We start from the raw sequence: 27,304 nt of genomic DNA, 5'->3' as shown, positions 1-27,304 counted from the left end.
AAAAAAATGACGGAGCAGAGGGCTGGCAGGGGCTGGGGAGCAGGGTTAAGCGCCGGGCCGCTCGGTGGTGGTCGGCAGGGGTCGCGTGTGGTGCGCCGGGGGCGTGCACGCGTGGGCACCACGCAGCCGCGGAGATAGGACAGGGCAGGCTGGCGAAGGAACTCATGGCCGGTCAGCGGTGGTCGCAGCGGCCTGGGCACAGCCGTGGCAAGGGCGTGGCGGTCTCGGCGCCGCGGGCTTGTCGTCGCGGCATTGTCGCCGAGCGGGCATCAGGGCGCAATGTGCTCGACGAGCAGCGGGCAGCGACGAAGCAAGCGTGGGTGGCAGCGGCGGCGCGGGCTCGACGGGGCATCATGGTCGGGCAGCGAGCAGGCGTGCGTGCGCAGTGAGCTGCGCTGCGCTGCTCTGCTCGGCGCTCGGCACTCCCTTATTGGCTCCCTATGTCGGTTCTGCAGGTTTCAGTCTGTGGCTCTCTCCTATAAATACAAGGGGAGGGGGTAGAGATTAGAACACACACTAACCTCACCTCTTATCTCAAGGCATTCTTGCTTAGTCTATAGGCTTAGTGGAGTTTAGGAGAAGTCTAGGAGTCATCGAGTCCACTGAGTTGCTCGGGAGTTCTGGTATGGGTTCATCTCTAGTTCTCTCTTATAAAATTCGGTCGTTTGTAATAGAATTAGACTATGGTTACCGATATCTGCTTGATGTATATTCTGAGTTATCAGATATATGCTTCGTGATCTGGTTGCATTATCATTCGATGCTTGCATTGTATGATCGTCCTGTGCTTGCGATGGTTAATATATTGGCTTTAGAACTCTATCAACTTCTCTAGTATTCATATATTTGCTCTAGTATGATGTCTGTCCATCCGGAGAGTGGGGGCTCCGCGCGGGATATTAGAGTATCGCTTACTAGTGTTGACATGGGGTCTAGACTAGATAAGGGTTGTTTGATGTCAACCTTTCCCACGGTTTGTACAGGTAACCAGCAGGTGGTGACAGTCCTGTTCGAGCCCTAATAATCCACCACGTTTGGATTGGGGGTAGGAGGTACATAAAGCTGCCTAGATGCACGGGCTCCTCCCGTCATTTAGATAGCGGTCTCCCTATTGTGTAGTTTAATCTCTGACAATCTAACCATAAGATAGCATAGATATAGCTAGCCTAGCACATCTGAATCGAGTTCTAGCTTCTGTCTTTCTTCCTGCTTATGGCATTTCTCTTGTTTATTTATCTTGAAGGCGGTGAGCCTGTTCCATGAAGCGGGAATTGAAGGGAAAAGTCACATGGGTGACTCAGCTCCCATGTCTATGTTTAGATGTGCCTAGCAAGGTTAAGAAACTCGATTCGAATCGTCCGCTTCTCACGATGAAACTACTTAATCCTTTTACCACATAGAGTTAGAAGTGAAACAAGGATGATGATCGATATTGTGGAATAATAAATGATAATTGTTTTTCACTATGTATGCCATTAGATAGATGCTCATTTAGAATGGTTAGTTGAACTAGAATTTTGAAGGCTAAAATCTAAAATTAAGGACTTGCTCTTAGTTGCTTTTCGGCAGAACAAACCCTCAAGCCAAAAGCATTGCATGTCTAAATAGTGGGCTAAGTATACCCATACTCTAGTAAGCCTTGTTGAGTATTAGTATACTTAGCCTTGCTTATCTATCTGTTTTCAAGTCAGACTTTTCAGGACATGGTTGCCAGTCTGACTTGGCCGTGTACTCTTCCTCCTGGTTGATCGGTGGAATGGGATGCGTCCCCGTCCAATGATGAAAACGTTGAATGATGTCATGTACGGGTTTCATCATGATATCATGTATCATCGTTTAGAACTATACTTTATTTTCCGCTGCACTTGAACTCTGAGTTACTTTTATGAATTTCGAACTTGGTTTGTAATAATTTAGTTTAAAACTCTGTGATGTAAGAATTTGTGTAATGTTGTAATCTTTGGACGCGCCTTCGTGCGGATTTTATGTTGCTTTGTTCGATATTTTTCGACAAATGGTCCAGTTACTCCGTTTGAAGTACAAGTTAGCCCTGATTGTTTTTATAGTGATAGTTAGCGCACTTGAGCCGGATTAATTCGGGCGGTTCTGACATACGCACACCAGCACACACGCACGCACCTCAGTAACTTGGTGATGCAAGACTATTTGAATCTTGGTTATTCAAAACTAATAGACATAACTATAAGTAACCAAATATTATGAAAATAAAAAAATAAATCTGAATAACTGAAAAGTAACATACTAATAGATATGTTAGATTTTTAGAAAACTTTTAGCACCCATTTTGTTTTTTATTTAAAATGAATGACTTGTAATTTTTAGTTTAAAATTGAATAATTTAATTCTCACAAAATTGAAAATTACCTTCAAAACAACATATGGGCTAAATTTGTACAGTTTCAATAGTAGAATGGTCTTTGTTATCTGATTTTGTAATTGAAAGTTGAAAATTAATTTTTTGTAATAGTTCCAAAGTGTAGACTGGACTTTTTCCTATTTTTAATGATAACATCAGCCAAAGCCACCAAGACACCGTCACGTACACACACTAGCACTGATATATAGAAGGGGATTGCATCACATTATTATTGCCAAACAACGCTGCACCTCACAACATTAAAGAGCTCCCACTTTGTCCCCGGAATGCAGATAGCAACACTGAGAAGGTGTGGTTTCGTCGAAAAACTCATGCATGCAGAGAAGCGCCGAAACCTCCACATGAGTTGACAACTGCCAAAACGACACTACTGAACCATGCCGACAAAAGAGGAGTTTGTGCGTACGCTAGAAGATAAGGTAGTAGGGGCAGAATTATCATTTATTGTTGCTGTGCAGTTAAATTGATTACAAAATTGTTGGCGGTGTCTTTCAACAAATGGATCTAATTTAACGATGTCTTAAAATATATAATCGCCCTGTTCATGGTCCGGATTTAGTAGTTTTTTGGACCAACCCGCTCAGCCCGCAATGGAGCCAAGTTGAGCGATTTGAGACCTGCGGGTTAGACAAGTTTCAACGGATTGCCACAGGGGGCACGCTATTTTACGGGGGCCGTAAATTGGTTTCCGTGCGGTCCATTTTCCGACCAGAGTGAATCGTGAACCTTCCGCCTGCCAGCTGACTAGTTTGTTGGCCCAAACCACGCCAGTTGAGGACTTTGATTCCCGCACCTCACCAGATGCATTAACTTAACATAAGACATAAGAAAAACTATACCGGGGCTAAAGCTTATATAATAAAAAATAATTTGAAAAAGTTCTGCAATTTTTTTGAACAACAAAATGAAAACATAATTTCAGAACAAAAGTTGATTAAAAATGAACGTAGCAATAGTTGTACTGAAATTTTTTGGAAATAAAATTTCTGATAAAAGTTTCAATAAAAATTTTTGAAAAAAATGTTCAGAAATATTATTTGAAAACAAAAAACTAGAAGCCAACATTATGAACAAAAGATTAAAATAAAAAACATTCATCGCAGAAAACATTTTAAAGAAAAATTAATATTCCAATATGGATAAATTTTGGAAGAGAAAATTATGATCAAAATTCCAAAGAATAAAAATATTGGAGACAAACTTTTTTGAACAGTTTGGAGAGAAACTTTGGAAGGAAAAAAAATTGCAGAACAAAATTTTTAGACAGAACTAATAAACAAGAAAAAGAAAAATATGGTTGGAGACCGTGAGTGTGAGATAAAGAGAGGAGCACATAGAAGATGGAACGGGAAGACAAATCAAAAAAGATAAATGAAATGCTGGGGCCCATCATGTGGGGATGGGAGTCATACGTGCTCGTGCGTGAGTGAAACTGGTGGTAGGGTCTGTGACCGTGCGTGATCGACCGTGAGTTTTAAAATCTGCGGTTGACTGTAGAATTAGGATTGGGTTGCCACAGTCCCCAAGCACATGGGTAATCGCGTAGTGATGTTTCGACTTGTGAGAAAACTATGGCAGTTGTCACCGCTGGGAAAGGAGCAGAGTTTCTTCCAAAATGGCACGCCCGCGAGCGAGCTGGAGCGCCAGCGAGCGGCGCAGACACGCCGCCGTCGTGGGCGGAGCGGAGGCGCCGCACGAGCGCACCACCGTGAGCGGCCGGGCCGGCGAGCCGAAGGGGCGGGGCGGAGGCGTTTTGCGACTTGACAGGCAAGCAGAAGCGGGCGGAGCTAGCGAGCGGGAACGCTCGGCAAGCGGCGCAGACACGCCGGGCTCGGCGATGGCCGCCGCCGTGGGCGGAGTGGAGGCGCCGCACGCCCACACCACTGTGAACGGCCGGGCGGCGAGCGGAGGGCGCGCTCTGGAGTGTTGGGAAGGTGGACGCAGCCAGCGAGGTGAGGCAGACCTGCGCGTCCTCCATTGCAGGACTGGAGAGAGGGGAGAGACGGAGGTTGAAGACGACCAGCCTACTGCGCTAATGGGGTTCACAACATTATCTGTCACCGGGTTAAACGGTAGAACCCGGACTAAAAAAGCTAACCCGTAGGGGCCACGCGGAAGCTGTTTGATATGGGCCGGTTCCACAGGTTTGGTGGGTTCTAATCGGACCATGTAGAGGGCTGAGTAGATATGAATTTTTTTTTGGTTTCCAGCAAACTTTACTTTTTAACGGTGTCCCACGGCGAATTTTGCCCTTCTAAAAGGCGTTTAGTTCCCAAACAAAAAAATTTTTTGGGTGTCACGTCAATATTTTACCAGATGTCGGGAGGGCTTTTCGAACACTAATTAAAAAACTAATTTCAGAACTCACTTGGAAATCGCGAGACGAATCTTTTGAAGTCTTTGACCGCATCATTAGCACATGTGGGTTACTGTAGCACTTATGGCTAATCATGCACTAATTAGGCTCAAAAGATTCGTCTCGTCGTGTACATCCAAACTGTGTAATTAGTTTTGTTATTTAATTACATTTAGTACTTCATACATATTTTCAAAAGGGAGGTGAAAATTTTTGGTAACTAAACGGGCTCTTTAGTATGCTAGCGAAATCCGCACCCCTCGCCATAGATCTGCAGCCCTGCTCGCCAGCCCTGAGCATGGATCGAGTTGCTGGAAGAGGGAGGGGGGAGTCGGCCAGGCAGCCGTGACTTAGGGAGGTCAGGGCGGGGCGGAGCAGTCGAGCGATGGACCTCGGCCAGTGGCAGTGGGAGGCCACCACCCGTCCTGGATCCAGACTTCGATCGCGGGGAGCGAGGTCGGCGGCGTGGCCGTGGGTCCGGGAGGCCTATGCCGGTGGAGCCTTTCTCGGGCGGAGCTGCGGCGGGACAGTCCTCGGCCGCCGGGAGGCAGAGCCAGCGCGGCGGGACGAGCACGATGGTGTGGCGGCCTAGGCGCCCCCAATCTCCCGCGCAATCCGGGTCTGCGGAGGGTGACGCGGTGGCCGGCGCTACCTCAGCGGCGGTGCCGGCTGCGCTGGACAACGAGGACATCCTCGGGGAAATACTTCTCCGCCTCCCGGCGCGCCCGTCGTCACTCCCGCGCGCCGGCGCCGTCTGCAAGCACTGGCGCCGCCTCGTCACCGACCCCGGGTTCCTCCGCCGCTTCCGTGCTCACCACCGGAAGGCCCCCCTGCTCGGCTTCTTCTCCCACAACAGAGGCAAGGTTGGATTCACCTCCGTGCTAGATCCGCCGGACCGCATCCCCGCCGCTGGCGACTTCTCTCTGCGGCTTCCCAGGGGCAGCAGGGTCTACGACTGCCGCCACAGCCGCATCCTTGTGGTCACCGGCAAGCCATTTGGTTTCCTTGTGTGGGACCCAGTTTCTGGCGACCAGTGCCGCGTGCCCTTGCCCTCGGCGTCCGGTGACAACAAGTATATGATAGATGGGACAGTCATTTGCGCCGGCGGCGGCCAGGGCCATGTCCACGGTGCTTGCCACTCTTGCCCCTTCCTGGTGGTCTTCCTTGGCCGCTGCGGGGATGAAATTATGGTCTGGGTTTACTCATCGGAGACTAGCACATGGGGAGATGCCATCTCAATAATGTGGCTGAGCCCATTCGACCCAGATGATTTTGCTTGTTGCAACACCCTGATTGGAAATTCCATTTACTGGCTGTTCAATGAAAGCAGTATGGCCATTCTGGAGTTTGATTTGGACAGGCAGTGCCTAGCTAAAGTAGAGGTACCACTAGAAGTGATTGACCTCGACAATTCTGTGCGCGATGAGTGCCAATTCTTGATTATGCCGGCAGAAGGTGGTGAGCTTGGATTCCTCATTCTAGAAGGTTTCAATGCCCGAATATGGAAGAGGAAGGTCAAGTGTGATGGTAATACTGGATGGGTGCTCAGAAATACTATCAAACTGCACCTTCCATTGAAACGGGCACATAGGTATCCTTCAAAGATAGTAGGATTTGCTGAAGACTATAATGTGTTGTTTATAGCGACCGGTGGTGTTGTTGTTTTCATGGTCCATCTTGAATCCGCACAGTTCAAGAAACTTCCCCAAAAACTGGGCTACCGAACGTGCTATCCATTCACAAGTTTCTGCACAGCTGGTAAATATAATGCATATAGCTTAGGGAAAAATAAGTTATTTTCCATGATTTGTTATGAGGTGACTTTTCATTTCCATGAGAATTAGAGTAACAATTTAAACTGAAGCTGTATCAGTTATTTCTTTGGCTATTAATTGAACTCTTCGTATTGCAATATTTTTTTTTGTCCTGAATATGCAGGAGATCTGCGTGTATCTTTGTGTGAAAGAGAGAGTACAACCAGTCCCATTATAAAAGCCACACTGCATCACCTCACAATAACTGAGGCATGAGCAAGTTGCAGTGAACATAAAACCCGATAACCTGCTAAATATTAGACATAATCCGACCTGACCAAAGCAAACAACTTAAATCTTGATACTTAGGCACTCTAGCACCAGCAAGCACCTGATGTGAACCGCCTCCGCCTCATTGAAATTTCCCTGTTTAGCAACAACTTATCTTAAACCTAGATCCCTAAGAACTCTTTAATGAAGGAGTGTAGAGGACCTTTCAACATTTACCCTGTTTGAGCATTCTTTTATGCTTGCTTGTAAATGAGAGTGCTGCAGTACCTATGTAATTGTAGGATGAATTGCTTTGCATCCCTGTTCTTTGGGGGGCTTTTACAATGACCTGTTGTGCAAAGTAATGAATTGAGCCTTATTTTAAGCTAAGGAAAGTATCAATTTATACTTTTATAGGTGAAAAATATAACCATTGAGAAAATTGGGTTGAAAGATCCCAACTCGATATGCAAATTCCTTGGTTCAGTTCTTTTAACATGTGAATTCAATCAGTTTCAACTTGTTTAATAGATGAATTAGTGGTAGGTTCCTTAATTCCTCAGAATTGTTATGCAAATTCGAAAATAGATCTATCTGCTTTCTAATAAATAGAACACAAAATGTATTATGCAGGATTTGATAAGCTAAGCTATTTATCATCGATAGGACCAGCTCCAGTGTTATCCTCGGTTCCACCAGCCATGAGGGAGGATGATCTATTGAGTCACATAGAGGTTGTCAAGCATCAGGAGTTGAATCTGATTGTTGAGGATCACGAAGTGGACAGGTGGGATCCGATGATCCTTGAAGCTAGTATGCCACCTGTGCCACTCCTGTCTATGCCTGAAGCCAAGGGTCGTGGTTTGTGACACCACCTTGTGTTGGTTGCCAAGATACAAGAATGTCTTTGGTTTTTCTCCTCCATCTTGTCTGCATTTGCCTATGGCATTATCCATGTGGACATTGGCTTTCCTTGTTTAGTTGTTGCAACCTAATGAGACCCATAACCTCCACAACCGGTTATTGCCAATTTGCCATAAAAAGCAAATGCACTACACTTAATTAGTCTGATGCTTGAAGGCTCAGACAATGTCTTGTATGTTGAATGCTAAATTTGTTCTCTTATTTGTAGAATGAAACTTCAGATAGATACTAATGGCACCATTTCTTAGCTGCCCATGGTGTTTGTATCAATATATGTAGCTGGATGTCTGTGAACTATTTGCACAGATGAGGATGCTTATGTGTTTCCAAAGTGTCACATAGTTATCTTGTAATTTCCTCCTGAGGCGTCGAGGGTACTGTAACTTATGCTTTGATTTAGAGTTAATTTGTACCCCCTTTGACATCTTAAATTCTTGTACCCGTTGTGTGCATTGGATCGATTTTTGACCATTTCTGTAAATGTGTTGGTCACTTTGGAATCATCGGAATCATTGTGTTTTCGATGGATTTAATCCTAGCTTATCCAGTATCGTTTCTGTCATTAATGAGGAGATGCTGCATTGGTCTTTTGCTGGTGGTCGAGGAGCTTCTTTTCTCCTCGCTCAAGCATCTGCAGGCCCTTAGGTGCATGGTCATGGGTTCCTGGTCGAGTTGTGAGTTTTGTTTCTAAGAGTAAAGTAGCTAGTTCTTTGTAAGAAGGGCGGTTACAGGCCCTGATAAGCTGTAACTTTTTGGAGGCTCTCCACCACTTTTTCTTCTTCTTAATATATTGATGCGCAGTTCTCTTGTGTGTTCGAGAAAAAAAAACATGTTAGAGTTTAGTGCTGTGCGAATGTGTCCGTGTTTTGGAGGTGGAGAATCTTATCACGACAAGGAGAGGTGCCCGAACAAGGAGTTAAGCAACCAAACAAGGGTAAGAGATAGAAATCTCAATGAGCTTGTCGGGAGCATCGTCATCAAGGTACGTGCTTCTGTTGATGCACATAATTTATTAACCACAAGACCACGATGATTTTGTAGTTTTTTTTCTCACTATTATGTTCATCCAAGGTTTATATATTCAATCCACAGATGTTGACTAACTTACAAAGTTGGCACACTTCTTTCCGGTAAAGAAAACTTGAGACACTAAAATTTATCTAGTGAGAGTGGTGTCTTTATGGAATTCCTAAGGCGATCTTCCAGATTGAGTACTGCAATTTCCCAACCATTTTTGGAATGGCTCTCCATGGCGCCATACTGCGATGGACACTACTCTTACCATACCATCGACAAAATTCTTGAAGATATACATAGAACATTTCAATCAAATTCTTGAAGATATACTTGCACGCTGCAAAAAGGTATGTACAACCTATTTTCTCCATTTCAAATTGTAAGTTCTTTTGGCAAATCCAGATACATAGGTTTGGCTATGTATAGATTTTCTAAAATAACCTACAGTTTAGAACGGAGGGATTATATGATTAGCGCACCATATAAAAACAATTAAGGATTCTACAACCACGTGCATATGCGCAAGTGTAACCCCAACACGCTTACCTCATCTGATGAATCTTTGTTCTTCATCACACACCACACGTTATGTTGCTGCCATCTCCACCTCGATTGGGTGCCACCGCAATCTCAATCGGTTTCTCCCTCTCCAGCCCGAGCACCTCGTCTCCATTGCAGCTATCCACCATCACCACCCAACCTTAGGTGTTGTTTGGTTCCAGGGACTTTTTTTAAGTCCCTGGAACTTTTTAGTATTTAGAAGTATTAAATAAATGTTAATTATAAAACTAACTGCAGAACTCTGGGGCTAAACTACGAGACGAATCTAATGAGGTATCTTAATCTATGATTAGCGAATGGTTACTGTAGCATCACTGTAGCCAATCATCGATTAATTAGGCTCATTAGATTCGTCTCGCGAAAAAGCACTCAGCTGTCAAAAAACATTTATAAACAGATTTTATTTAATACTATAAAATAGTAAGATTCCTTTTGATGTGATAGGGACTTTTGAAAAAAATCCCGGAGCCAAACAAGCCCTTAGTCTAGCTGGACTTCTACATAATCACCACGATCTCTGTCCAACCACCATCCTTTGCTGTCCCAACAAGCACCTTCCTTTCCGCCCCGTTGTGGCAACCACAACAACCAACCATTGAAATCTTAGAAAGCTCTAAGCCTAACTCTAAATTCAAGTCTAGCTGTCGGTGAGTTCCTTCGAACCCAAACACGGGTGAGTTTCTCCGTATTTAATTTTCTTAGGTTTTTTCTTTATCTTCATTTTCTTTTCTTATCTTTTTTGTGTTAGTGACAAATGCTAAATGTTTTCGAAACAAGCATCCGAGGATGCCATGAATAGCATTCGCAATAGGATAGTGATGCTTTGGTTAATGCAACAGGGAGATAAATTATGATGAAGGAGGATCTCATATGAACCATATATCTTTTGTGCTACTATCTTTGTACTTATGTGTACCATATATTAATGATGGTGGATGCAAAACTTAAAAATAATTAAATTATGGTGAAGGATGAACCATATATCTTTTGTTCTACTATGAAGGATGAACCATATATCTTTTGTTCTACTATCTTTGTATTTTTTGGACCATATGTTAATGGTGGATGCAAAACTTAAAAATAATTAAATTTTGCTGCCAAACATGGTCAATTATATGTGAATCAGTGAACAACACAGACTTTTACGATCAATTTGCATATAAACAGTCACACAGACCTTCAGGGGCATTATAGTCATTTTGTACAAAAGTCACAGTTCACAACTAATCAAAACAAATGGCTTTCAACTTTCTCACACCTCACATCACAGACAACTTCTTCACAGCTCACAACAGCTTTTTGAACAGCCACAACTCAACAAAATTGACCCTAAATATTTCTCTACAAATAAACGGATGGAGCCATAACAAATCTTATCAAAGTTCACACAATCAAGTTTGTTAGTGGCTGAATACTGGAGCCACAAATTATTTTATTGATTACGAATGGTGAACCATACATATGCCAAAGAGTAAAGGTTCGATCTTGAATTCTTGATACAAGCCAATAAAAATAGACCCCATCAAGAAGGGTTTAACTCTGAATGCTATGCAAACCCTTAAAATTAGGTTCACTTTCACATCAGAGCACCCAAAAACAAAAGGATTGTAAAAACAAATTAAAACAAGGAACTAACCCATTTTTTAAAAACCATGGTTTGCACTTTTCTTTCATCCAAAGAAAAAGTCTTGGTGAAAGAAAGACGAGCGCGGACGTACTTGTGGCGCCGGAGGACGCCTCCCGCCGCCGGTTATTGCGGCGGCGCGTTGCCCAGTGTCTACACGGCGCAGGATGCCGTGGCAGACTTGACGGCGGCAGCCCGGACGAGTGAGAAGGTGGGCAGGGGCAGGCTGCTTGGCGGCGGCGCGAGGGTGTGCATCAGGTCCTCGACGAACCCCCTGGTCACCTCGCGCTCCAGATCGTCCAGCGCCTCGTCTACCGCCGGCGCCGGCGGCAGCGGCGTGGCGCGCTCCAGCGGCTTCCTCCGCTGCGCCCTCAGCGGCTCCTCCCCCGGCCTCGGCGCCCGCGGCTTCTTCCTCTTGTACTCTCCTCCTAGCCCCGTCCTCCTCGGCACCGCGGGCTTTCCCGTAGAGGCAGCCGCCGTCCGATGCGGCGGCGCGGCGTGCTTGGCCATGGTCGTCGCCATCGCCGGCGGGAGCGGGCCGAGAGCCGGGCGGCGAGGAGGCAGCGGAGGGAGGGAGAGCGAAGAGTGCAGGTACGGCGTGTACTGAAACGGGGGCAGCTGCGAAACGTATGGGAAGGAGGTGTAGATGCTGCTGCTTGTGCGGGGCGGCAGCGCGCTCATGGCGATGCCGCGGCGGCAGCCATCGTCGATGGCGTCCGTCCGCCGCCTGAAATCGAATCCGCTGGCAGATCGATCGATGAGGACATTGTCCATCTCAGTGATCTTGATGAGAGTATCGGCAGATCTTGGCTTCTCGGAGAGGAGAGGAGGGGAGAGAGGCGAAGAGGCAGGCTGGGTGCCAAGCCGCTTGCTTCTCGCTCCCGGCCGGGCGGGGGGCTCTCTCGGAGGTGACGCCGCCGGCTCTTATAACGGACTTGGGGGTGGCGCGGTTGACTTTGAAGTCGACGGCCTGAGTTTGTTATTAGCAAGTGATTAGCACATGCGAATCTTTTAGCACCAGAAGAATATTGCTGGTTGCCCTAAAAAAATAGAGTTGATTTTGCTGGTTGATCCTCTAGGATATTGATAATAAACTTCATCCGGGAGGGTAAAAATACGAGTCTATACTCAAATATTTATATGCTTTTTGGTACGGTCCTCTCATGGGTACTATCTTCAAAATATTATCTGTCTCTCAAAAGATGGTTATAGGTAGGATTACGTGCATATGTTTATATGGGATGAGGATACGTGCGTGTATTGTGTTTCATAAAAAAAGATTTATATATTAGCATCTTTTTACATAAATTGATTAATGTTAATATTCCGATATTTGTGATCTTAAAAGATAACAATAGTTTGACATAGGGAGTACTCGGTAGTGGCTGCAGCTGCGGCTACAGCAGCTGGCAAGTAAATTTTACTGTACATTTAATTTGATGCAGCCACAATTGTGACCTAAAACAGCCGAAACCAGCATACTCATAAAATAAATATAAATAAACTAGTGTTATAATTGGTGGAAGTAACATTTCAATTTTGATGCACATAGCGAAATAATGATGATTTTGATGCAACCTTGTTTAAAGCGAAGCGGAATCTAGAGAGAAAAAATTAACGTAATGGCATGCTTGATTGGGGGATTACTACACACAATACCATTTCGTAAACATTGAATTATCAAGTAGAAAATCATCATTTCTAAAGCGAAAACCAGGATTAATTAACATACGAACTGCGTAAAAGAAAGGTGCATGGAGTTGGAAGTAGAAACTCTAGGGGCTTCCATGCAAACCCGCCTCTCCAATCAACTTGCACGGGTCGGCAGAAAACAAATCCGGAACCGGATCCGCTGCAGTAACGTCCCCTGCAGTTGGGTCACTGCCACGTGGGCCCCACTGCGTGCAAGCCCCACACGCAGTGACTCAACTGCGGGGGACGTAACTGCAGCGGAGCCTCGTCCAACAAATCCACCGACCAGTACGGTCCGGCCCAACCGGCCATGATCACAGCTGTGGCCATCAAACGACAGCGACGCGCGGCCACCTACCGTACTCCCGCTGACGGGTGGGCCCAAGCCTGTCTCCGACCCCACATGTAATTGGACAAAAGCGGCCGAGCGCCACACGATGGCCCTTGTGGCTGTGGGCGACTCCCGGCACTGGCGGGAATTGCGTGGGCGAGAGGGGCATGTGCGGCCGAGCTAGACCGACCGCCAAACTGACGCGGGCCGTCGGATGCGGATCTCGGGCGGTGGCGCCCGCTGAGGCGAGGCCGATCGGACCGTCCGTACGGCGCCGCCTGATCTTTCGCCATCAGGGCCTGTACTTGCTTGTACACCTCAAAACTGCAGGGAAGCACCACTTGTGCATGTGCCCCGGTCAGTTCAGAGAGAAGCTCAATTTCGTGTGCCTCCCTCGCATGGTTTCGGTTGGGACTTGACGATTGATGATTGGATCGAGGGCCTTAGGATGGGGAGGCACGGCAATCATAATTCTTTTTTCAAATAACCTTTTAGTTTTACCTTTTGGGAGATGGTTACAACGGCGGTTTTCGATTATTTGTGTGTGTTGACCTAGAGTTCAATCACCAATTCTAGGCCAAGTTATTAGGATCGGACCGGTCATCGAACTGATGAGGGCATCGGTTCAATGGTTCATTGGTTCAACCATTATGAACCGGTTGAACCGCCGGTTCAAAAGTATTGGACCGTTGAACTGAACCGGCCACAGATACTATATAAACTAGTCATATATATACAAAATAGTACATACTAAATAATGCATAGTTTATCATAAGAAAGATAAGCTCATAGATAATGCAACTATATAACCAAATTGATTGCATTCAAAGTTCAACATGTGAAGCACAAATTCAAATAGAAGTTCACAATAAGAGCATTACAGAGTTACAACTTATAGGAGTACATGACAGCACACAAACTCACAAGAAAAGATAAAATTTCACAACAAAAACTTAAGTTCAGAACTCAAATACTCAATAACATTGGCTCGATAACTAGTAAAATGGCGACCAATCAAATTCAGCTTCTGGCAAATCATTATGAGAGCTTGTTTGAGGATCTTCACCGAACATCATATCAAGACCATCAAGTGCATTTTCATGTTCAGGAGCCATAAATAATCAGTCTTCAACTTCACTTCTTCTCCTTGAAGCACACTCTTTATTGTAGGCTGATCTCCTGGGTTGGTTCTAGGCTTAAAGTACTTGCCAATACTAGGAGTAGTAGGACCTCTTTTTTCCCCTCTGTTTGGTGCAGCTGCAACACGACGGGTTGGGGCTGCTGCACCAGTATTAGAGACCTCACATGGTGCTTCTTCTTCTGCTTCTACTAGTTCTGGTCCATATGGGTGCCCTTCCTCATAGTCCTCTTGTGCCTTCTTTTTCTTAGCACTCCAATCTGATATATTTTGATGAGTAAAATGCACTGGAGGTCCTTAAACTAGTTGGTCTGTTCTGTTTAGGTCCATGAACTTCGAAAATGCATTTATAGGTCCACAATCTATTCAAGTGTGTCATCTAGGTCCAATTCAGCCACGCCACACCCTAGAAGCTGATGTGGCAGGTTGACTATGCGGTGACGTGGATCCTTACATGTGGGGCCCCTATGTCGGCCTCCTCCCTTCTTCTTCCTCCCCCGGCCTGCGCGAGCCCCTGCGCGGCTGCGGGACGGCGGCCATGGCGCGCAGGTGCACGGCGGGGTGACCACGGCAGTGAGGCGGAGCTCCGCGCGTGCGCGGGCTGGCGCTAGCCCCTGCCCCCGGCGGCGGAACTCGCGGTGCCCGCTCCTGCCCCCCGGCGGCTTGGCTCCTCAAGCGAGCGGCTTGCGCGGATGGTGTTCGTAGAGGGCGGCGGGGAGGGCGGCGCGGACAGGATCCCGCGGGATCCGGCGCTCCTACCTCCTCGGCGGGGATCCGGTGGCGCCACCTCCTGCCTTGGCTGGCGCCCCTCCTCGCGGCTCGGCGGCCTGCGACGGGCGCGCCCCCTCGCTGCTCTCACGGCGGGCTGGAGCAGAGGGAGGCCCGCCGCCGCCTCCTTGACCCCGCCGTCTTCCGCACCTCCTCTGCGCCGCTGGTGCCAGCGCGTGGGCCAGCTCGAGGTGGGGAGGGGCGGCGCGGCTCACTGCTCTGCGTGAGCAGGGAGGACGCTCGCCCGCCGCGCGTGCCCGGCCCTGCTCGCCACGGAGCAGGGGCCGCTGCGGCGCCCTGCTCTGCCCTCTCCCCCCCCGTGAGCTCGAGCGGGAGGGAGGGAGAGGGAGGGGGAGGGAGGAGGGAGGGAGAGGGAGGGAGGAGGGGCCGCCGTTGCCATGGCCGCGCCATGACCCGCCATGGCCGGCGGCCAGAGAGACGACCCGAGCTCGGTCCGCGCTGCCAGGGGCGGGGCAACGCCGCGCCGCGCGCGGATCCGGCCGGCGGCGGGGCGCCTCCGTGGCGAGGGAGGAGGAGGAGGATCGGGGCGGCGCGGCGAGGGAGGAGGGGAGAGGCCGCGGCAGCGTGGAGCTAAGACCGTAGGAGGAAGAAGAAGGGAGGAGGCCGACATAGGGGCCCCACATGTAAGGATCCACGTCACCGCACGGTCAACCTGCCACATCAGCTTCTAGGGTATGGCGTGGCTGAATTGGACCTAGATGACACACTTGAATAGATTGTGGACCTATAAATGCATTTTCGAAGTTCATAGACCTAAACAGAATAGACCAACTAGTTTAAGAACCCCCAGTGCATTTTACTCTATTTTGATATATTGTATGCTCAACCTCAGGATTAACGCTTCTACATTTAGCCACATTTCCAGGCCATTTAGCTAAATATTCCTTGAAATGATGGATCCCTCCTCCTTTAAATTCCATGTTACAGTACATGCACTTGATCTTCTTTTTTCCATCTTCAATATATTGTGTACAATATCCCCATGCTGGAACTCAAGATACTAACCGTTTGCCATGTTGTGCACTTGTGCTGGCTTTGCTTGCTTGCTTGTGAAGGTTCGGAGGACCGGCCCTTTGTTGGGTGCTGGGCTGCCGGCCGGCGGCACACCGTCGCACGGCACCGGCAAGGACAGGTGCTCAGGGAGATGGAGCCGTGTTGCCCCTGGCCGCCGGATCGTGCCAAGAACAGGACGCACCGCTGCAGGGAGCCAGGGACAGGTCGACGAGTTCCCTTCAGGCCTTCAGGCCATCGATGGCTTGCTGCAAGCAGAAGAACGAGCAGGGGATGAGGGGGAGCGCTACCTTTGACAAAGAAGGTACGGGTAGGGCCTCACGGGAAGTAGATGCACCGCCGGCCGCCGGCCGCCGCCCTTTTCCTCTCGGCTCTAGCTCCTCTCAGATGCGCTGCCGGCTGCCGCCCTCTTGCTCTTCTCACTCTCTCAGATGCGCCGCTGCCTAACAGGCGCCGAATGAAAGTGGCCTGAAAAATTCCCTTCGAGATGTCTCACTCGTAACCCTAAATGCGGCAAAAACTCAACCTTTCCCGTTATACCCTTGAGTGGATAAAGCTATACTGAATCGATAGAGAGGTACAATGGGTAATGTACGAAAACTGCCCGGTTCGAATGGAACCGGCCGGTCCACCAGTTTCATAAAAAACCAGCCGGTTTTTACTGGTTCAATTGCACAGACGGTCTTTTAAGTGAATCGGGCCGGTGTAGTGTCTGGTTCGTGGTTTTTCCGGTCGAACCGGCAGTCCGGTCCGGTCCTAATAACTAGGATTATGGATTTTCTATAGAAAAAAATGTGTTTATTCGAAGCTACCGGCGTTTCAAAGTATTAGCCATTTTAGCTTTTCTAGATGCTAATTTTACTATGGACCTAGATATGTATAAATATCCAGATGCATAGCAAAAATTATGCATCTAGAAAAGTTAAAATGACTAATAATTTAGGACGAAGAGTATATATATAGAAGCATAGGTGATCAAGTTGGTCAACTTTAATTTGCTAAAAGAGCAAGAAGAATCCGCCAGAGGGAGTGCCGTACCACCACCGTTATCTTAGCCGACTAAAGCAACCAAAAGTGAAAAAACAATGGCACAACACAAGTTCAAATCAAGGAGCTTGCTTGGCCGTAACAACTAGTATATATAGATGAATTAAATTAACTTGAGAGCAAGGAACCAATTAATTCATTCCTCGTTAAGTTTTCATTAGTATGAACTCATTAATTTCTTTGAGTTTATACTAAGTTACTAACGACAACTTAACGAAGGAATTAATTGGTTCCTCTGCACATGCATGTAAATTTTGTTTATGCAGAGATCTGTTGAACTCTTTAGAAAAGTGATGGAGCAAGATACCGAACCCTCTTGGGTCTCTTCACTCAATACGTATCCACAAAGATCATCCTTGGTCGTGTCTCGCACGTGAACTCAAGATTCATTAGGGCACCAACCATTCAACACTACTACAGAACTAGTCATAGCAAACTGGCTATCACCAACGGTTCGAAACGAACCGGAGGTGATGCCTCATCACCGTCGGGTCCAAAATTGGTGGCCGTAGTGGCCGTTGGGACCGACGGTGATGTCCATCATCACCGCCGGTTGGTAATACGGACCGATGGTGATGAGGTTGTACAGTACAAGACACTGACCCCATCTTCCTTCCACCGCTCTTCTTCTCCAACCTGACGGCCACACCTCTTTTCTTTTTCCCCAGCCCATGTTTTCCTTTTTCGCCAGCCCGTGCGTGCCCAAATCCCAGACAGCCAAGCTCGTCCAGTCCAGTCCCCCGCGCGCCCCAATCCCCGGCGCCGCCGTCCCCGAGGCCCGGCCGCCGCACCTGCTTGTGCCGTCCCCCGCCCCAGCGGCCAACGCTCGCGGCGCTCGAGTGCGGCCAGGCGAGCGGGCGGCCAGTCGCGGCGACCAGTGCGGGGAACAGGCGCGCACGCCGTGTGCTCGTGGCTGAGCACGCAGCGCCGCAGCAGGCCTGGGCCAGCAACGGCACTCAGCCCAAGGCGGCCAGCAGCTTGGGGGTGCTGCGGCCAGGCCGGCGGTGCGAGCAGGAGCAGGTCGGCAGCAGCAGTTGGGCCAATTCAGTTTGAATCCTCTCTTTGCACTTGCCAATTAATTCCTGCTCATTTATTTAAGCTAATTGACGGCCACAAGCTGCAAGGTCTGAGGATCGACTACTACGCAATTTGTGGTTTGTAAAGTTACAGGTCGCCCTGCTAATAGGCTGGAACCAAGTTGTATCCACACCAATCCATTCATACAAGGGAAATAAATATTACCCAACCCACCCCAAACTTCCACCATCGTAAACCAACCCAGCCCAAACATTTCATTAATAACATAATAGACTATTAGTCAAACTATAGTTTGAGCCAATAAGAACCCGTTTCCTAAACTTTGTTGCTCTAGTGGTGGTGGATGGAGGTCGATGGCGGACGGCTCCGCGGCGTCTCTGGGGTGGTTCCCCAGTCCGTCGCACCTCGGGGAGCTAGCGCAGGGAGCCGACGGCGAGGTCGCGCGCAAGGCCTGGTGCGTCAACGTCAGTGAGATCTCCATGGACGGCCGCTCCATCGATAACCCGTCGCCATCCACTAGTTCAACTGCATTAGGAGCAGAGGCGAACCCCCATTGCCTTCAACAAGGGAGAAGTGAGAACTATAGCAAGAACAAAAGAACAACTGAATGAACTGACGAATCTATGCGTGCATACGGGAGGTGAGGGGTGCTTGTCAGAGAGATCCGAGGAGCGCCGGGCTTGCGGTGGAGCGAGACGGCCTGGTCCTTGGACAGCCGCGCCTCCTGCGGCGGCGCCGGCGGCCCCCGCGGCGGTGGGCGAGGTCAGGACCCCGCCATCACGCTGTGGCCAATCCCGATGGGTCGCGGCGGCGGCGGCGGCGGCGGTGGCAGGAGGCAGAGGCGAGGGTTTGAGGGACGGAGAAATAGAGTCATTCTCCCTCTTGAGTGTCGCTGCAGGTGGCTGGTGGCCCATCGTATCAAAATTACAGCCCATGGTTACTAACCGTTACAAACTGCTGTGGGCCTGGAAACCAAACCAAACCAATCCATTTGCAGTGTCGGCTTATTAGCATCCAGCCCAATTGAAACTAAAGCAAAATCCAAACTGTTATCATTATTCCAGCCCAAACTATTTGCAGGGCGAGTTACAGGACATAGATGGGAGAGGGCTTATGAAGGTATGCATACATGTCTTTCTCACGCGCAGGACATGATGCAAGAGTATAGAATTGGTGCAAGAGTATTGAAATGATGCAGGACATGATCTCTAATCTTGTCGTTCTTTATGCTTAATGCTCACTTTTTTAACAGGACATGATGCAAGAGTATAGAAATAGATCATGGGATGAAACCTGCAAATTAACGGCATATAACACATACTATCTGACATTGTTGACATCTTATCGTATTCTATGATTTATGATTTCTAAATCTTTTTTTTACTTTCATTATCAATTTATCATGCTCCGTTGTTTAGGCCTTTTGATTTTACGACTCATAGCCTGGCGCCGTGCGTCCTCCTGGTCAACTTGTTCCAGCGCTGATGGTGTCCAGCTCCTCCCTGAGCTTCCCCTCCTTCTGCAGCGTGGAGACCTTCAGCTGCAGGTGCTGCTCCTCATGACAGAAGAGGGAGGCAGCTCATCTAATGATTTTGGTTAACACTAATGTTCCATCAATTTGCAATGGTTATTTTTTTCAGCGTCAACACATGATCAAGATGTCTTCTGTTTTTATCCTGACGAGAGAAATTGCAATGGTTTCTCAGAAGCTCTGCGTTGATATAGGGAAATTGTACCACATTTGCGCTTAGCTGGTAAGTTGCTATCGCTCTGTTGATGCAGTGAGTACTGTGGGCAGAATATGTGCAGAAGTATGCACATCAAAGTAGGACAGAGCAGCAGGTTATAGCTAATTGACCTGGGAATGAACCAACACCCTAAAGCACTATGTTGCTCTGCAGGAAAATAACTACCACCACTGTCAGCTATAATTACTCAAAAGTCTAATTATTGATACTGAAAATGGAAATTATATGACAAGAAAAATGCAAAACCTAGAGGAGTTGTTCTAACCTAACAGATGTATGCTCTGAACTAATTCTTTTTGCCCCTCTGCTACTCGTGATCAATTTATTTTTTCAGGATATGGAAAAGAGCTATCTGATGTGCTGCCGATTTGAAAGAAGCCTAAGGTTGAGGGTACACATTTGAGTTGATCAGGTTTTGGAGAAGAAAAAGCTTCAGGTAAAGTTTTTTTGTGGTTTCTGCTTGATCGAGATAGAAGATGGTAGCAGTAAGCAGTATGCTACTGGATAAGAACAGAGCCAAGCAAAGAGCCAGGTTGCTTCTTGCTGTGTGCGTTGCTTGAGAGAGTTCCTAGGTTGCCAGCAATGCCCATGTGTTGCCCCGACACTGAATTTTGGCTAATTTATGCATGTGGTTGTGTAATCAACATAATAACTGTCCTTTGTGTGAAACAAATATTTCTCAGTTTAGACTATGAATCATGTGTTGTTTGATGTACGTCTGAAATTTACCCGTGGCGTTAATACGGGCACCTTACTAGTCTAGGTGTAATGCATAGATCGTATCGTTCTTGTCAAGTATTGTAATATATTTGGTGTATGGACTAGATGTTCTTAAACTTGATGTGTGGACTCTATGTTTTTAATTAGGATGTATGAACTCTTTCATTTAATTTCAATGTATAATATCTTATGGTTCAATTCTGCTACAATAATTATATATTATATATGCTATACAAATGGTGCAATATTAATATATGAATATATTTTTTAATGGGAAAAAGGTCATCACCGCCGGATCAAAAACGTTGAACCGGCGGTGATGCGCCCCCCATCACTGCCGGTTCTACAACTGGCAGTGATAGCCCCTCCCATCACCGTCGACATAAATCCAATGTCCCCCCCCCCGAACCGTTGGTGATGCTCATTTCGAACCGGCGGTGATGGGGGGCGCTGGAGTAGTGCAAGTCCATACCGAAAGGTAAATACTAAACTACATCGAGAGGGCCATGCGGAAAAATTAAATGTTTGTGCCTGTGGGTGATCGTACAGACACAAACCTATGTAAAATATCACTTTGACAATGTCTTCTCGAACCGATTACCCATTACATTTGCTTAATTATTAATTTCTTTATTATTTGAAGCCGTATTGAATTTCGGGCCTCCAAGCTTTTGAAATTTGACCAAACTTGGATATAATTATTCCCAACAACGATCCACCGCGCCATCACCAAAATTATTGCAACATCACTGATCAACTGTCAGATATTCTAGAACAACCGTTGAAAAATTGTGGGAAAGATAACTCCCAACTAAATCACTTCTTACTGTAACATCCAAATTACATGTGCAACACTAGAAACCACCAATTCAACACTCAAATATAAGTACTACTAGCACATGCTATACCAAGTATAACACTCTAAATAGGAATCACGAATGCTTACTTAAATTCGAAGAATATAGCGGCATCCATAGAGGTACATGCAAGGAGAGGAGTGCCGACACCCCAACACTTCCCTCGAACTACCCTCCACTCTATCCCTACTCTAAGCACAAGCAAGGCAAGGCTTTGACTTTGGAATGTGACTCTAGGCTCTCCCTTGGCTAGTGTTGTGAGTTCAGCCACACTTGGTTGTGTCCTCATTTGATCCCCCTCTCATATTTATAGGGGTGCCCAATGGTGTGCTCGGCCGAAATTCAAGGTGGACGTTGCCATAACCGACATTGGGGAGTGTTGAGGAGCTGCCACGTGCAGAATAGAGACGAATGGAGCTTACGTCGTTTCAACCAAACCGGTGGTTCGGCCGAACCACCACCGACTCTGTTTGCATCACCCTTTGGCTGAGTGACTGCTAGATGGGCCCTCGAGATGGTTGTGGGTGATTAGGTGTTGTCCTAAGTCAGTTGCATGTTCTAGTGTGCCCTTCGATCCATGTGGCTGAATTGCACATTCTGGTTGGTTGGAGAGGTGTTGCCTTGGATTGAGAGTGTGTTTCTTTGCTCCTTAAGTGTGTACCCTTAGTATACCTTCATACAAATAGATCCCTACTACTAGGTTGATGTTCATCTTTTATGTATTTATGCATGAGTTGACGGTCTAAAATTATTAGTTAACCTTTGCTCGTCCTCAAGTGAAGGAGAAAGGACTAAGGTAGAACATGACTTCCAAAGATACACAGCGAGCATAAGAAATATTCCAAGCCATATCTTGTACTTATGAACTTTAAAGTGTCTACCACACCATCTTGGGCAGTTGAGGCATGGAATGTGTTGAATCAAGTCACATATACTTCATATGGTGGTACGATATTATGTTTTTTTTAGCAAAATAGGATCTTATATTGCTATGGTACTTTATTTACGAAAGTTGTGTCAATATTAGAAATGGCATATTGCTATAGGGTTCATAGGTTGTTTCATTACAAAAATAGGGCCTCATTTTGTGGCAGGTTAGTTGTGTAAGATATGAAGGTTCTTGTCAAGGATAATGTATCATGAGGTGGAGCATGGATTGATTTTTATAGGAGAATCAAGCTCCTTTTATGTGAAACAATGGAAAAAAGGGCAGAAGATTAATTTCATGAGAAAAAGAAGTCCATTTTGTAAATTGATGATGAGAGGGCCGGGTTGGTCCGTGGGTTCATTTCCTGAGAATCTGAGATTTATTTTGTGAAATGACGGAAGACAAACAACAGGTTAATTTCAGCAAAATCTAAGGGGTGGGGTTTGCAGAAAAACTGAGAGGGCTCTCAGACTGGGGTTTATTTAAGTGAAGCTCCAGAGGTTCTATAACAAAATTGCGAACTTCCTAGACTGCCGGTTGATTTTTAATAATGAAAGGGCCATTTTGCAAAAAAAACCCCTAGGATTCGCACGGAATGGACCGTCCGCCCGATCCAACGGCCTGGAATGGCCCACGATGTGGCCATGCTAACTGGCCCTCTCTTGATAGGTAGCTTGTAATATTTTAGTAGATAATAATTTATCTTCTCAGCATTTGTAATGCTAAAATTTGAACAAGACCAAGCACATATTGTTATTATATATTCAGACCAGAATGTATACTAAGCTGAACTTATATACAATAGCATATACTTTACAAAAGTTTTTCGGAACCAAAACTAATCAAGAGCAGCTATTATTCTTAGCAGATATCATAGATAACTAAAAGTAAGAAGGAAGAGTAGCTTACCAATATGCAAAGCTTGTAGCGGGAACCAATTTTGGTAATTAGCCTATTAGTTTTTGTAAATATGCATACTCCTTTATATTTGCAGATAGTAAATTGTAATGGGCATCAAGGATTTATTGCAGTAATAAACAGTTCAGATTGAAAAGTAAACTGAATTTTCTCTTAGATGCTACCATTCTAGGAAAGCTTGATGTCCAATTAGGGAAGGAGTCCTCTTGTGTCCAAATCTAGCTATCCATATATATACAAATCCCTTGCAAATTCTTCCCCAGGCCAACGGTACCGGATCCAGCCGCCACCACAAACATGGCGCCCCAAGCCGCCGCTGGCACAACCCCTCCACCAGCGCCGCCCTACTGCCTGTGGACGCACCCAGCCGCGCTGCGCCAGGATCGGATCCGGCTGCCGGGGGAGTGGATCCGGCCACCAGCCGCCGGCCAAGCCACCATCACCACTGGGAGAGCAGGAGAGAGAGGATAGGGGAAGGGCCCTGCCGCCACCATCATTGTGGCTATGCGACCCATAAATATACTTTTTTGTAAAACTAAAAACGGCCGGCGTGGCTCAACAAATTAATGAACTCTCGACGATATAGGCAAAATAAAATTTCAAAGGGACTAATAACCATCCAATTTTGATCTTTATTTGGAGCAATGGAAGAAGTCTGAGCCGGCCTTACAAACTTTGTAGGATCATACTGACGTACTAATAACCTTATAAGAGTCGAACGAAAAAGCTAGAAACAACATGAATAATTTAACTAGTGGATGTATCTCATGTATCTCCGGATGAACTCATCGATCATGAGCTTGTAGGCCTTCTCGGTGGGGTGGTAGCTGTCCCAGAACACGTACTGTGACGGGTCCGGGCAGAGACGGCTCCCAATGTTGCAGAGCGGGCCCACAGCAAAGCCCACGAAGCCGCAGCACGAGTCCTTGCCGTCGGTGAACCCCAGATCCTTGTAGCGCTGGACCACGTCGGCGAGGATGGAGTAGAGGTCGACGTAGAAGATGTTGACGCCGCGGAACCTGCCGGCCAGCTTGGCCACCTCCAGGCTCAGCTTCCGGTTGAACATGAGCGCCAGCTGGTTGCGGTCCGTCGCGCACTGCTTCTTCACGCCGCCGGCCATGCGCCGCTGCGAGGGCACGCACCCCACCGGCGGTGCCCCGGTCAGCGCGATCTGCCGCGCACCCTCGCCGATAAGCCTCTGCACGCATATGTGGATTGGTGGGTGATTATATTCAGATCACCATGCATGCAATGCAAAACAAAGGGGAAATTAAGAGTTGGTCATTGTAGCAAGTCATGGTCATGGCACACACCTCGACAAAGGAGATGGCTCTGGCGGCCATCATGTCGGCGTAATCGGGCGAGCTCATGCCGTCGGCAAGGGTGAAGTGCTCCACGATGTCGTTGCTGCCAGAGCAGACAATGAAGAGGGCCCTGTCCGGGATGGTCCCCACCTTCGCCTTGTACTCGGCGAACAACTGCAGCTGCCGCTCGATCGTCATGGTCGACTGCAACAAATAAAATAGATCGACCCACAGTTTAGATACTGACCGGTCGATCGATCCCACTAGCTCTTCTAATGCAAACAAGGGTTGGGTTTGTCGATCAATATAATAGAAGGTCTCTACTCACCGATGTCTTGCATGTGGCGTTGTTGTAGCCACTCCCTGCCGACGCGAAACTGACGCCGGTCTTGAGGTCCTCCAGGGTGAGGCTCTTGTTGAGGTACGGTGGGAGCGTCTCCTTCACCCCAAGTGCGGACGCTGCAAAGACATATAACATGCGTCAATATAATTAGCATGTGGCCGGTCATAAACTTTATTTTAGCAAAATATATAGATGGTAATCACCTATGAAGTCCACGGAGATCTTGCCATCGGAGAACCTGCCGGTGGCCTTGTGGCCAGGGTACTCCCTACCATACGGTGGGAAGTTGGCCTTGACGAGGGTCATAAGGTAGTTGTTGTTGCCGGTGTCCACAATAGAGTCCCCAAATGCGATCAGGGCTGGCACCTTCGGTCCACCTGGTGCCACCACTGGAGTTGGACGTGAAGGCGGAGCCCCCGGCAGAGGAGGTGGAATGTCTTGTTCAGGAGGAGGAAGAATAGGAGATGGAAGTGGTGCTCCCAACCGTGGGGCAGGAAGACGAGGAGTAGGAGGTGGAGCACCTTTCCGAGGGGGAGGAATAGGAGCTGGAGGTGGTGCACCAGACCTTGGGTGAGGAAGAGGTGCAGGAGATGGAGCGCGCTTCGTCCTAGAGGGAGGAAGAAGGGGAGCACGCGAAGGAGCCCCCATCCGAGGAGGAAGAGGCGGTATTGGAAGTGGTGCCCCTAACTGTGGGGAAGGAAGGCGAGGAGTGGGAGGTGGAGCTCCCTTTTGAGGAGAAGGAAGTGGAGCACGAGAAGGAGTCCCCATCCGAGGGGGGAGAGGAGGAGTTGGAAGTGGTGCCCCTAATTGTGGGGAAGGAAGACGAGGAGTGGGAGGTGGAGTGCCTTTTCGAGGGGGAGGTATAGGACTTGGAAGTGGTGCACCAATCCTCGGAGGAGGAATAGGTGCAGGAGATGGAGCACGCTTCGTCCTAGAGGGAGGAAGAAGGGGAGCACGAGAAGGAGCCCCCTTTCGTGGAGGAAGAGGAGGAGTTGGAAGTGGTGCCCCTAACTGTGGGGAAGGAAGGCGGGGAGTGGGAGGAGGAGCTCCTTTTCGAGGAGAAGGAAGAAGGGGAGCACGTCGAGGAGCCCCCATCTTAGGAGGAAGCGGAGGAGTTGGAAGTGGTGCCCCTAATTGTGGGGAAGGAAGACGAGGAGTGGGAGGAGGAGCTCCTTTTCGAGGAGAAGGAAGAAGGGGAGTGCGTCGAGGAGCCCCCATCTGAGGAGGAAGAGGAGGAGTTGGAAGTGGTGCCCCCAACTGTGGGGAAGGAAGGCGAGGACTGGGAGCTGGAGCTCCCTTTCTAGGGGAAGGAAGAAGGGGAGCACGTGGAGGATGGGGAGGAAGAGGAGTTGGGAGTGGTGCCCCCAACCGTGGGGAAGGAAGGCGAGGAGCGGGAGGTGGAGCACGCTTTCGAGGTGGAGCACGTTTCCGAGGTGGAGCATGTTTCTGAGGTGGAGTAATAGGAGTTGGAAGGGGTGCACGAGACCTTGGAGGACGAATAGGTGCGGGAGATGGAGCATGCTTCATCTTAGAGGGAGGAAGAGGTGGTGTTGGAAGTGGTGCGCCCAATTGTGGGGAAGGAAGGTGAGGAGTTGGAGGTGGAGCTCCCTTTCGAGGGGAAGGAAGAAGAGGAGCCTGCAGAGGTGGATGAGGAGTTGGAATTGGTGCTCCTAGTTGTGGGGTAGGTAGAGTGGGAGGTGGAGTGACTTTTCTAACAGGAGGTGGAAGAGGAGCCCGGGGAGGAACTCCCCGTCGAGAAGGAAGTGGGGAAGTTGGAAGTGGTGCCCCTAACCGTGGGGGAGGAAGAGTAGGAGTGGGAGGTGGAGTGGCCTTCCGAGAGGGAGGAAGAAGAGGAGCATGAGAGGGAGAACCTAATCGAGGAGGTGGAATAGGAGAAGCCGGGAGTGGTGCCCCCAACCGTGGTGGAGGAAGAGTAGGAATTGGAGGTGCAGCACCCTTTCGTGAGGGTGGAATTAGAGGAGCCCGAGGTGGAACCCCCGACTGAGGAGTTGGAAGTGGTGCCCCCAAACGTGATGAAGAAAGTGGAGTGGGAGATTGAGCTCTCTTCCCAGAGGGTGGAAGAAGAGGAGCGCGGGGAGGAGGAAGAGGTGGAATCGGAAGTGGCACCCCTAACTGTGGGGGAAGAGGACGAGGTGGTGGAGCGCTCATCCTAGTGAGAGGAGGAAGAGGGGTGCGAGATGGAGCTCCCAATCGAGGAGGTGGAAGAGGAGTGGGAGGGGGTACCTTTAACTGTGGGGGAGGAAGAGGAGGGGTGGGAGCAGGTGCTACAACTGCACCGGCTACAACCATAGCTCCGGCGAGAATGATGAATCTAGTGATCATGAGGTGGTGCGGCAACCGAAGGGTAGTGCATGCCATGTTTGGGGGGGGGGGGGGGGGCGATCAGTTGCTTGCCGTGAAAATGCTAGGAGAGTGCGGGGTGCAGTGGTAGAGACACCTCTATGAATATATAGGGCTGGCCACCTCATGCTCACCGTGACTCCATCGTCTAAATATGGCAGTTGGATCCATGCAT

At 48.2% G+C, this 27,304-nt stretch overlaps 2 protein-coding genes and 2 long non-coding RNA genes across 4 annotated transcripts; 1 reads left to right on the top strand and 3 right to left on the bottom strand.

Moving 5' to 3' along the window:
- Positions 1-10,676: 10,676 nt before the first annotated feature.
- On the bottom strand, positions 10,677-11,858 carry LOC120651387 (WAS/WASL-interacting protein family member 1-like). Its single transcript, XM_039928861.1, has one exon. The coding sequence runs from the start codon at positions 11,676-11,678 to the stop codon at positions 11,058-11,060; it is 621 nt and encodes a 206-aa protein (XP_039784795.1). The 5' UTR covers positions 11,679-11,858; the 3' UTR covers positions 10,677-11,057.
- A 4,020-nt stretch (positions 11,859-15,878) lies between these two features.
- Positions 15,879-16,375, bottom strand: LOC120651386. Its single transcript, XR_005666156.1, has 2 exons — positions 16,188-16,375; positions 15,879-16,113 (listed from the first exon to the last, which is right to left on the bottom strand). It is a non-coding gene; the product is annotated as an uncharacterized LOC120651386 (long non-coding RNA).
- Positions 16,376-18,746: 2,371 nt separating this feature from the next.
- On the top strand, positions 18,747-20,390 carry LOC120651385. The gene is made up of 3 exons (XR_005666155.1): positions 18,747-19,496; positions 19,591-19,704; positions 20,033-20,390. It is a non-coding gene; the product is annotated as an uncharacterized LOC120651385 (long non-coding RNA).
- Positions 20,391-23,872: 3,482 nt separating this feature from the next.
- Positions 23,873-25,416, bottom strand: LOC120647981 (GDSL esterase/lipase EXL3-like). The gene is made up of 4 exons (XM_039924774.1): positions 24,972-25,416; positions 24,754-24,884; positions 24,435-24,629; positions 23,873-24,319 (listed from the first exon to the last, which is right to left on the bottom strand). Exons 1-4 carry the CDS (start codon positions 25,414-25,416, stop codon positions 23,873-23,875), a joined length of 1,218 nt encoding a protein of 405 aa, XP_039780708.1.
- Between the last annotated feature and the right edge of the window lie 1,888 nt (positions 25,417-27,304).

Source organism: Panicum virgatum, chromosome 9K (genome assembly GCF_016808335.1).
Source record: "Panicum virgatum strain AP13 chromosome 9K, P.virgatum_v5, whole genome shotgun sequence".
Classification (NCBI taxonomy): domain Eukaryota; kingdom Viridiplantae; phylum Streptophyta; class Magnoliopsida; order Poales; family Poaceae; genus Panicum; species Panicum virgatum.
The sequence above is the reverse complement of the archived record's forward strand: the minus strand, read 5'-3'. Positions and strand labels throughout refer to the sequence as shown.

Bases quoted from the DNA above. Each gene is read 5' to 3' on its own strand.
- LOC120647981 (XM_039924774.1), bottom strand. From the start codon at position 25,416: ATGGGGGCTCCTTCGCGTGCTCCCCTTCTTCCTCCCTCTAGGACGAAG. The intron at 24,630-24,753 runs GTGAGTAGAGAC...TATTTGTTGCAG, and splicing joins ACGCCACATGCAAGACATCG to TCGACCATGACGATCGAGCG. The intron at 24,320-24,434 runs GTGTGTGCCATG...ATATGCGTGCAG, and splicing joins GAGCCATCTCCTTTGTCGAG to AGGCTTATCGGCGAGGGTGC.
- LOC120651387 (XM_039928861.1), bottom strand. From the start codon at position 11,678: ATGGACAATGTCCTCATCGATCGATCTGCCAGCGGATTCGATTTCAGG.